The sequence below is a fragment of the Ovis aries genome, chromosome 1, assembly GCF_016772045.2.
Source record: "Ovis aries strain OAR_USU_Benz2616 breed Rambouillet chromosome 1, ARS-UI_Ramb_v3.0, whole genome shotgun sequence".
Lineage (NCBI taxonomy): Eukaryota > Metazoa > Chordata > Mammalia > Artiodactyla > Bovidae > Ovis > Ovis aries.
Window position 1 is genome coordinate 194803630 of NC_056054.1, and position 12011 is coordinate 194815640.

At 39.8% G+C, this 12011-nt stretch overlaps 1 protein-coding gene across 2 annotated transcripts in view; it reads left to right on the forward strand.

The window, feature by feature from the left end:
* ATP13A4 (ATPase 13A4) overlaps positions 1–12011 on the forward strand; it is a 125884-nt gene that overhangs the window by 97271 nt on the left and 16602 nt on the right. For both annotated transcript variants that reach the window (XM_042233082.1, XM_042233088.1), the window contains exons 19-25: positions 72–235; positions 1053–1175; positions 2530–2609; positions 4517–4559; positions 5866–5975; positions 7782–7878; positions 9111–9183. In XM_042233082.1, the coding sequence (XP_042089016.1) occupies positions 72–235; positions 1053–1175; positions 2530–2609; positions 4517–4559; positions 5866–5975; positions 7782–7878; positions 9111–9183 (690 nt within the window). The remainder of the gene's footprint in view (positions 1–71; positions 236–1052; positions 1176–2529; positions 2610–4516; positions 4560–5865; positions 5976–7781; positions 7879–9110; positions 9184–12011) is intronic.

Below are 12011 nucleotides of genomic sequence, written 5' to 3' on the forward strand. Positions count from 1 at the left end.
ATAGCTTTCCAGGCTCTGCATGAATTGGTTCTGTCTCTTCAATCCCATTTTGGGGTACTCTTCCTTTCTAGGTGACAATCTTCAGACCGCAGTAACAGTGGCCAGAAAGTCTGGGATGGTTTCTGAAAGCCAGAAAGTCATTCTCATTGAAGCAAATGAAACAACTGGGTCCTCATCAGCATCTATTTCTTGGAAACTACTAGAAGAGAAGAAACACATTGCATACAAGAATCAGGTATACCTAAAATCAGACCTTCCGCCATATTATCTAACTCATCACACAGTGTTGGCTGCTGAGCAGCTTTGACTGGCAGAGGTGTACAGGTGACCTGGGGTCAACATACTTCTTCAGATGTCTAACATGTATGCAGTTCAGAGCACTCAACTATATCACTTTTCCATACCATTCATGCTGAGTTTTAAAGTGTGGTGGTTTCCTGGATGTGGAAATAATACATTCTATTAAACTTTAAAAAGTATTTAGAAAGAATATAGTAAGTGAGACAGCAAATCTAATTTCCCTTTTTGCCCTTGCTTGCCAGCTATCCCATTGAGTTCAAAGTGGATTTAGTCTCTGGGAGAGACACTGCTGTGTGCACTGGAAAATCAGACCATGTCTTCAACATGGGGGAAAAAAAGTTTATTCCTTTATCCCCAATCTTGTCAGTATCCTATCTTTATTGTGTCCTTGTGAAACAGTATTAATTCTGCTAGCAAAAAAATAAAAAAGGAAAGTTTCCCCTTCAGGAAGAGATTTATTAAGCTGCAATGCTTTCATATTTTACACTTAAAATGTGTGAAATGTGCTTTTCTCTGGGACTCACCGAGATCAAATCAGGATGCAGACAGGACGTGAGTGTTATCCTTCTGTTCACTAGAGGCCGTTGATGAGCAAAGGTTGATCCAGCAAAGAGAAAGTGCTTCTCTAAGGAATTAAGGCTGGAGTGTGACTTTAAAGAGAGACCCCAGACTGTCATAGTTGCCTTTGCTTAGATATGCTTGTGATCCTAACCACCTTATCAAGTCTAAAATAACTGTGTCTTGCTTTACAGGACAATTACATTAATATCAGGGAAGAAATCTCTGATAATAGCAAAGAAGGAAGTTACCATTTTGCTCTAAATGGAAAATCCTTCCAGGTTATAAGTCAACATTTCAGTAGCCTACTGCCAAAGGTAAGTTCTAAGATGGTACCTATCTCCTGGTAAAGATGTTAACAATGTCAAAGAGCACGATAGTAAGTAATTTCAAACCTTTAACTAGGTTAGATATAACTATAGAATGTATTATAAGGACAGCAGATAGTTTTGCAGAGGTCCCTGTTTAATTTCCTGCTAGATTTAAATCTAGATTTAAATTGCCACGATTGAGGGGGGCTCACAATATAGTGGAATCCAGCAATTATACAGGAAGGCAGGCCAAGGATGGGGCTTCCCAGATGGTACTAGGGGTAAAGAACCCTCCTGCCAATGCAGGAGACTTAAGAGGGGTGAGTTCGATTCCTGGATCAGGAGGGTCTCCTGGAGAAGGAAATGGCCACCCACTCCAGTATTGTTGCCTGGCGAATCCCACGGACAGAGGAGCCTGATGGGCTATAGTCCATGGGGTTGCACAGAGTCAGACACAACTGAAGCAACACAGCAAGGGCAGACCAAGGATAGAGGAATTCCACTAGGCTTTTGATAGAGAATCTCTATACAAAAGAGTGTCAAACTTAAACCCATAGTGGGGGCTGGTAAGTCATATATATAAAACATCTGAACAAACTAGAGGAGGATTATGTTCGTAGTAAAGCAAAATTATTTATTTGCATTCAATTGCTTATTATCTTGGGTACTGTTTAAGAAAAACAGAATGAAGACTTAAAGCTGAGTGAACTCTAAGCTGAGTTTACTGCCAAGAAGAACAGGGAGCATACAGCTGTAACAGAAGAATTTAGACTCTGTCAGATGGGGCTCAGTTTGATGGAACTGGTAGAGGTTTTTATACATCAATTAATGTTTCATAGCCCAAATTAGGCTGGAGACATCAGCTGAGTTTCACAACTGGTCAGGCCCAGATAGTACGGTTAAGTCAAAGGCTACAGGCAATCACTCTCTCATCACTAGGTGGTTTTCCCGCTAGATTCAAACGACTTTTCCAAAAAGCAGTTGCCTCCTTTCCTTCTTTTGGGATCCTGACCTCATTTTATCTTGCAGTTTCTCCTACTCTACTGGTTTAAGGTTCTATTAAGCTCCAGATTTTTCAGGACCTCAATCTCCACGGCAGCTGAGTTAAATTCTTGTAGGTCATTGTTTTCATCAACTCTGTCTATTAAGTAGTCATCTTTACTGATTTTAGTCTTCCTGATTGCTAACCTGATGACCAAAGTCTCAATATCTGTCTTAAAATCCGAAGGAGGACTTCTTAGAAACTCTGTTTTCTCACTCATGGATATCATTAACCAGTCAGTGTTCCAAATGCTATCAGTTATTTCAGGTATGACCAGCTGACATGATTAAAAATTTTCCCTTTTATGTTTTTTTACAGGTACTGATGAATGGAACCATCTTTGCAAGAATGTCTCCAGGGCAGAAATCCAGTCTGGTGGAAGAATTTCAGAAACTAGAGTAGGTTCTTTACTAATTCAGGTAGTGTTAAGTGCATACAGGCATAACAGGGGGAAAGTAAGAAGTACAGGAAGTCACTCAGTTGTTTAAGGCAGTGTTTGTTGTTTTATAATTTCTTTCTTTTCTTTTAAATTTATTAATATTTTTAATTGAAGTATAATTGCTTTACAGAATTGGCTTCCCTTGTGGCTCAGCTGGTAAAGAATCTGCCTGCAATGCGGGAGACCTGGGTTGGATCTCTGGGTTGGGAACATCCCCTGGAGAAGGGAAAGGCTACCCACTCCAGTATTCTGGCCTGGAGAATTCCACGGGCTGAATAGTCCATAGGGTTGCAAAGAGTTGGACACGACTGAGCGACTTTCACTTTCACTGCCAAAAATCAACATGAATCAGCCATAGGTACACACATGTCCCCTCCTCTTTTATTTTTTTATTTTAAACATGTATATATTTGGCTGGGCCAGGTCTTAGTTGTAGCACACAGGATCTTAGGTCTTCGTTGCAGCCTATGGGTTCTAGTTCCCTGATCATGGATCTAACCCAGGTCCCCTGTGTTGGGAGTGCAGAGTCTTAGCTCTGGACCACCAAGGAAGTCCAGGGCAGGGTTCTTAATGTGGCTACTCATGACAGTCACCTCAGGAGCTTTGAAAAATTAGCAATACCAGGACACCACAGTCTGGAGATTTTGATTCAGTTACTCCTGTGGGTGCTTGGACATCAGCACTTTAAAAAAATTCCTTTCATAAGTCAATTTTGCATCCAGAGTTGAGAATCCCACTGAACTAGAACATAGGGGGCACAAGAAGTAACTCTGGAAAGGTCTTTTGAACTTGACTCCTGAAGGTACAATGAAAATGTACACTTTATTTTTACAAATTATTTTTATAGTTATAATATATGGGGGACTCCTATAACAAGAGAGAGATTCACATAACCCTGAAATATTAAAGCATTCTTATGCAAAGAATCCTATCCATCCTAAATTAGAAAGATATTCTTAATACAAAGTATCTCCACTAACAGAATCCCATCATTTGGGATCCTTTTTTCCTGCTACTGGAACTCCATTGAGTCTCTGAGGCTTTCTCTACCTCTGGTACTGGACCACACCCACGCAACTCCAGCTCCTATTCACTTGATTCAGTCACTGAAAGGGCAAACAGTGGCTGAACATGGCTGAAAATCTCTGCAGTAAACTCGTTGTCTTAGGTAGCAGTGTGGAAGAGAAGTACAGCAAATTATGCAAACACTGTCAGATTGCTCCTACCTTAAAAAGCAGACTATCTTCATCAACAACTCAAGATAGCAGTATCCGTTCAGCTTTGAAAATCTATCCTGAAATAGAGATATATTTCATTTCTTTAACTTTTGATCCTGGCAGCCCATTTTTGAGTCACTCAAGTGACTGCTGACATAGTGGATTTCCTCTCCAGTGACTAAACATTACTAACAACTATTTGTTATTTATCATTTTAGAATGCCCCACCTCACTGAATACTCATAATGCTCTGTAGGGGAGATGAATGATAGCCAAAATGGAAAGTGATCAGGTTAAAGATCTAGATCTCCTGGTTTCAAATCCTGTGCCCTTCCCACCATGCCATGCTGTCATATAATGATGAACTTCCTATTTTACAGCTGACAGAGTTGCCTCCTAGATAGTGAAGTGCAGGGTCTCCTTGAAGCACCTGGACTTAGGACGGCCATGTTGGTTTTCTTAATCCGTTTCAGGAACTGCTGAGTCAAACTCTACTTTTGGTCAAACCAGACTGTTAGGGAAACTCCCTTAAAATAAATAATAAGTTTGGGTCTTAAGTAATAAAGCTTATTTTATCTTTTTAATTAGAACAATTAGTAGGTAAGATTGCTTTGATCTCCTCTACAATTGACACTTTGTTCCCTTTTAGTTACTTTGTAGGTATGTGTGGTGATGGAGCCAATGACTGTGGGGTAAGTAGCTGCCAGTGTGGGGCCAGCATCTTGCCCTCAACTGTATTTGCTCCAAGCCCAATAAGAGATAGCATCTCTGGGGTTATGTGCCATCTCCATTCCTCTTGATGGTGAAACTGATGGGAAGGATATCGGAAGGTTTAGACCAGAGCCACACAATGACTCCATGACCAGTATGGACTGAATGGGTAGAATTTGGCTCTGGATTCTGAATTTCTTTGGCTAGGTGTCGGAGTGACATCTCTTTCTTATGTGGTAGGCAGAGCAAAGTATAATCATCTTCTGGCCAGAGCCTGGGCCTACAAGCCACCTTGTGGCAAGATTAACTTGCCTTTCTTTTTTATTTATTTATTTATTATATATTTTTTCACTTTATTTTTTTTATTCTTTTTTTAATACTTTAAAATCTTTAATTCTTACATGTGTTCCCAAAAAATATATATAAATTTATTTATTTTAATTGGAGGTTAATTACTTTACAATATTGTATTGGTTTTGCCATACATCAACATGAATCCTCCAAGGATGTACATGTGTTCCCCATCCTGAACCCCCCTCCCACCTCCCTCCCAGTACCATCCCTCTGGGTCATCTCAGTGCACCAGCCCCAAGCATCCAGTATCCTGCATCGAACCTGGACTGGCAATTCATTTCATATATGATATTATACATGTTTCAATGCCATTCTCCCAAATCATCCCACCCTCGCCCTCTCCCACAGAGTCCAAAAGATTGTTCTATACATCTGTGTCTCTTTTGCTGTCTCACAGGGTTATCGTTACCATCTTTCTAAATTCCATATATATGCGTTAGTATACTGTATTGGTGTTTTTCTTTCTGGCTTACTTCACTCTGTATAATAGGCTCCAGTTTCATCCACCTCATTAGAACTGATTCAAATGTATTCTTTTTAATGGCTGAGTAATACTCCATTGTGTGTATGTACCACAGCTTTCTTATCCATTCATCTGCTGAAGGACATCTAGGTTGCTTCCATGTCCTGGCTATTATAAACAGTGCTGCAATGAACACTGGGGTACACGTGTCTCTTTCAATTCTGGTTTCCTCGGTGTGTATGCCCAGCAGTGGGATTGCTGTGTCATAAGGCAGTTCTATTTCCAGTTTTTAAGGAATATCCACACTGTTCTCCATAGTGGCTGTACTAGTTTGCATTTCCACCAACAGTGTAAGAGGGTTCCCTTTTCTCCACACCCTTTCCAGCATTTATTGCTTGTAGACTTTCTTTCTTATGCAGCCTCAGGAGAGATGTTTGTGAGTAGACAATAAGCTGACTCTTTGCTTTCAGGCTTTGAAAATGGCTCATGTGGGCGTCTCTTTATCAGAGCAGGAGGCGTCTGTGGCTTCGCCTTTCACCTCCAAAACTCCAAACATTGAATGTGTACCTCACCTTATCAAGTAAGTAGGGACTTTCCTCCAGCATTGTTTTAACCTCTCTTGACTTTTAGGTGTAGATCCCTTTATTCTGCAAAAACCAGGGGAAATGTGTGTCTCTGGGTGGAAAGGGTGCTTTATGGGAGGAAGCATACTTTGGAGCGGATTTACCTCCTGGGAAAGCAGTGGCATTTCTAATTGAAAAGCACTGAATAGACTATTTTTAGAAGATTGGAATCTGAACTTGCTGCTGCTTTGAAAATGTTAATCATACTCCTAGCATTGTTTTGAATATATCTCCTTAGATACTTTCTTAATGGAGGATTTACAGAAACCCTCTTCTCCCTACCTGTCTTCCTTTCCTCTTGCGTCTTTAAACTTCTTTGGAATATCCTTTCTATCCCCGGTTTCCAGAATATTTATTCATCTTTGCTGCCTCTACTACAGTTTCCCTTGGTGCTTCGTTCTCCTCCTCCATCCCAGAACATGTACTTCTGTTGCATTTTGTTTGAATAATAGAGATGGTGAGCCTTGTGGCTGTTTTTGGTTATTATAACTAGTATGTGTTTACAGTTTATGAAGTGCCAGCCTGGAATTGTAGGAATGGTCACTATTTCTTTTACAAACAAAGAACCTGAGGCTCTGAGAACTTCATGTAGCCAAGCTCACTGCCATATAAGATTGAAGATTGTATTAGAATTAATTTTGTTTTGATATGTTTTATGTACAAATGTCATACTCTTTCCACCACATTAAAATAATGTTTTGGCTAGCTCCTCCCTATTTAAAAAATGTATTCATGCACTTGACAAATATTTATAAAACAGGGACTCAGTACCCAGAACTGTTGGAGGCACTAGGAATCCAGAAGCAAATAAATCAAACGTTCCTTGATCTCACTAAGCTTTCTTCTGGTGAAGAAGCCAGGCAGTAACTCATACACAAATAAATCAGGAGCAGTGTGAAAAGTCATGCGACAGCTCAGTGGATGGAATCAATTTCTTCAGATGTGGTTGTGTCGGGGCGCCTTTCTCAGGAGGTGAGGGAGGAGGAGAAACCACCTTCTAGGTGGAGTTAACGATAGCAGCAAAGCCCCGATACAGGAAAATGTCTGATTTGAGGATCAGGCTTTGGAATCCCAGGAAACTATTCCAACCAGAAGTAAATTTAAATTCTTTTTTTCCCCAAATGATCTATTTTAAGGTTTAAATTTATACCATTGACTCAAATTAATCAACAGTAACACAAATGAACATGCTCATTGATTCCAATCTCTTTAAGTTGGATGCAAGCCCTATTTGGGTGTGTATATTATTTTAGTTCAGTTTTAGAAAAAGTTGGGACTGCCAAATGAAATTTGAATGAGATGTTTGCCAAACCCCTGAAGCACCTGGAGCATGAAAATAGCCCCCAAACCTGCAATGTTATTTAAATTCCTTAGTTCACAGATGAAGAAACTGTGACCAAGAGAAGGAAAATGAGCTTCCAAGCCACATTAGTGAATGATTATGAACTCTGGGACTGTTTCTCAAATCTCCTGATTCGGAGCTGAAATAATGCTCACAGACAGGACAAAGGTAACTCCATATCTGGGCTTCAAAGCTCGACCAAAGGCCTGTGGACCTCGGACTGGAATTAGTCTTCATTGAAAATCTAGCATACTGACCACTGATTCCCACTGACTCAAGACTGTCCAGTCTGTTAGACAAACAATCAAATCATCAGGCTTTGATTTTTTCTTCTGAGCTCAGCTGAACAGCACAGGATAACTGACCTCATCTCCTCCTGTGATTTTCGTTTCATTCCTTTCTCATTTCTTTTCTCACGCAGGGAAGGCCGTGCAGCTCTCGTCACCTCATTTTGCATGTTTAAGTACATGGCTCTGTACAGCATGATTCAATATGTTGGTGTTCTGCTGCTCTACTGGGTATGACTTGGGACCTAGTCTCTTGGTTAGTGAGAGCTAAAAGTAGTGGTCACTTTCAATCTGCAATGCCTTTTAAAGAAAGAGTGCAAATAGGATATTTCAAGCTTCCTTGGTGACTCAGATGGTATTTTTGCCTGGAGAATTCCATGGACAGAGGAGCCTGATGGACTATGGTCCATAGGGTCACGAACAGTTGGACATGACTGAACGACTAAACACGCACACCTAACTTACTAAATTCCTGAAAATTTAGCAATTGACTTTCATGAGTTAGTACAAAGCAGCATATCACTGATTCCTTAAATATAGGGATTTGAAAATAGGCATATCATATCCCCCAAAGTACATAGATCTTGTGATAGCTTTGATTATTTAACAAAATATCAAAGAAGAAAAGACATACCTGTTTGTGAACTCAACCTATAGGCTTCTTCTATTGACTAACCCTGAGAAAGGGATTCCACTTTTGCTGAAGGTATCCAGATTCATCTCTATGTCTTACCCTCTTGCTCCTGGGTTGAAGGTTTTACTTCTGTTATTTTCAGATTATATAAGTCCTTTTCCTTTCACTGATGAATGGGCTGAAAATGGAGAGGCTGGTTACAGAAATCTGGCCGTATTTTAGAATCCCAGTAACTCATTATCCTCAAAAGTAGAGTTAAAAGTAGATAATGGATAATCATTATTGCCTTTTCACTAAGGGGCTGGGGGGCAAGGAAGCAAGTTCCTTGAAATCAATAAGACCTGAATATTTTTGTCTTAAGAATATCAGCATGCTTTATCAGGATTTTCTAACAACACCCAAGAATGCGAATCATGGGTTTAGTTATTCTTATTTTCCCTTGATGAAATTTAAGTAAGATCACCCCATTTCTCATTTGCCATTTAGAACGTCCATGTTGTTGTGCCAGACCAAGCTCCAATCTTTCTGATAACAAGTAGAACAGAGAGAAGAGATGAATCTAATAGAGTGAGGTATTCCCCTCAACAAGGAATGACAGAGATGCTCAAAGGACCAGCCCAGAAAGCAACACAGCGGTGTCCCTACTGATTAGGGAGAAGTTCACGGGCTTGTCTTTGGTACTCTTGCTGACATGACCATGCCCCTAATCATATCGCCTTGGTCTTCTAATTGAAAATCCTATGTTGCCATGAGAAAATGAGTACAGTTTGTATCACATTTCATCCAGAAGGTTCTAACTTTTTTGAGCCACTTTCATTTTTATTTTCAGGAGACAAACAACCTTTCAAATTACCAGTTTCTGTTCCAGGATCTGGCCATTACAACTATTATTGGTGTAACAAGTAAGACATCTTTTTAATTTTCTTCTCAGAGATGCTCTCCTGCACCTGTGTCCCTCTCTCCCTGCAGGGCTGGTCCACCATGAGAGGTAGTCGCTATAGTAGCAGTGATGTGTGACTTCTTCTCAAAGGGATATAGTCTGCAGGGAGAGAAAGAGGAAACAGAATTGTCAGTTTTAAGTGTTGAAAGAGTTATCCAAGGAAAAGCTGGCTAGTTATTTTACTGTTTTCCACAAAATATAGAGCTTCTATAAAAGGTCGCTATACATTTAAAATGAAAAAATGCACTTTGAAAATCAGGAACACTGACTTCCATGTGCTTTTAAGTATAGTTATGGTCCAAATGTGCCCAATTTATAGAAACTAAATGGCTTTCATGGTTTCCATTTCCAATCCTAGCCTCTCAGGGTTTAGAACAGAGATTAAATGTAATCTTGCCATTATGCTACTCTCACCCACCACCTCCAACTATCAATAATATATGAATTGTCTCCCCAGTGTCCCTGATGTGGGATTTTTTTCCCAGCCTGACCACTAACCATCATCTTGACCATATTCTCTGCTTTTCTCTGTTACATATGAATGCCACCAGTTCCACTTGTACTTTTAATCCTACCTGCCCCTACCTCCTAAAGGATTTTGTTTCTGTAAAAAATCTTTTTTTCCACCATCAACTTTTCTTTGGTCTACTTGATCATTCCAGTCAGTGTACGCATATATATTTTTGTATCTTCTTTCTTTAGAAAGCTCTTCCATGACCCCAAGCCCACCATAAACTGTTGTCCCCTTTATTGCCAAACTTCCCAAATAGTTGAGTAGACCAAATTTGTCCACTGCCATCTCTAATTCTACTGTCATCTTGTTTTAATCGGGCAGATTCTAACATTCAAGGGAATGGATTTGGATTCTGAACCTGTGCTGTTGCTTGGTGGGAGGCAGTGGTTTCCTGGCAAATATTTAACAACCAGCTCTTCAAAAATTGTATATATACATGTATATATTTGGGCTTCCCTTGTGGCTCAGCCGGTTAAGAATCTGCCTGCAATGAGGGAGACCTGGGTTGGATCCCTGGGTTGGGAAGATTCCCTGGAGAAGGGAAAGGCTATCCACTCTATTCTGGCCTGGAACATTCTATGGACTGTATGGACCACGGTGTCGCAGAGTTGGACTCGACTGAGTGACTTTCACTTCACTTCATGCATACACACACACACACATATTTGCATATGCATATAAGTTTGGGCATCCCTGGAGGCTCAGGCAGTAAAGAATCTGCCTGCAGTAAAGGAGATGGAGGTTTGATCCCTGGCCCGGGAAGATCCCCTGGAGAAGGGAATGGCTACCCACTCCAGTAGTCTTGCTTAGAGGATTCCATGGACAGAGTAGCCTGGTGGGCTACAGTTCATGTACTGTAGAGCTGCTCATACAAGACCACACGAGCCAACTGTGGCAAAGTTCAAAAGTCATCTATTAAACACAGCCATGGGGTTGCAAAGAATCAGACACAACTGAGGGACTATCACTTTCATGCATATAAGTTTACTATAAGCTTTACTAAAAAGGAAAATAAGTAGTGAACAATTAACAAATAATAATAAAATATACATTACTCTTTCTTGCAAATTCCATTTAACCAGTTGATTCTCACAGAATGCTTTAACTGAGTTTCATCAAAATCTTGTATCCTTAGTCACTATATGGTTGTGATTGATGACTGAAATAGTTCCAATGTGATGATTGATGATGTTTAGTTGATGATAAACTATTGATGGTTTATCAGCCATCAATAGTTGGTTGATGTTTTTCTTTTCCTGAATGAGCAAAACAACAAAGCCTTATGCTGAAACTTTAATCATCATGTGATTAAACTTTAATTACATCCCATCAGTCATGTGAGCATCTCGTTTGCTAGTTTGACTAATAATTCTTGAAAACTGGAAGGATATTTCCTCAGTTAAAAAACAATTGTTCATGATGTAATGGCTAAGTTCAATCTCCATTGTTAACTTCAAGAACAGAGAGAATTGTCATTACCACGTTATCAGTTTTGAGTATTCATTATCTTTGTTTTTAAGATATTTATTTACTTGCTCTTTAATATAGTTTTCTTTTAATAATGGCTGTGTTCAATAGCTGCCTTTTGAACTTTGCCACAGTTGGCTCTTGTGGTCTTGTATGAGCAGCTGCAGCCACCACTGGCTGGGAGGGTCCGCATTACTCATACATTCAAAAATACCAGAATATACACACTACTGTATGTGAAGTAGGCAAACAGCAGGGATCTACTGTAGAGCACAGGGAACTATACTCAATATCTTATAATAACTAGAATGGAAAAGAATATTAAAAGTATATGGGTATGTGTGTGTGTATAACTGAACCACTTTGCTGTACTAGCTAACACAACACTGTAAATCAACTATACTTCATTTAAAAAGATGTACCAGTCTTGGATTGCCACTTCCACATGGCTCCTGGTCTTGCTTTCACACTATTTCCATTAATACCTTCTCATCATCATATTAATAGCTATCACACCAACTTATCATTAAAAAATTTTGTTCAAAAGCTCTGCTTTCAGAGAACACACTGAAGGAGAGTAACTATTGTGTTCTATCCACACCTCTGCAGCCACTTCCCCAACACTGCTCTTGTCAAGTCCACCAAGGACTTCCTTGCTGTCAACCATACTGATCACTTCTCTTTCCTCATTGTACTTGAATCTCTCAACAGCACTCTCCTTCTTTAAAAGGTTTCTTCTCTTGGGTTTTGTGATGCCACTTACTCCTGAATTATCTGTCGCTTTAAAGAATACAGTGTCCCCATTTCTT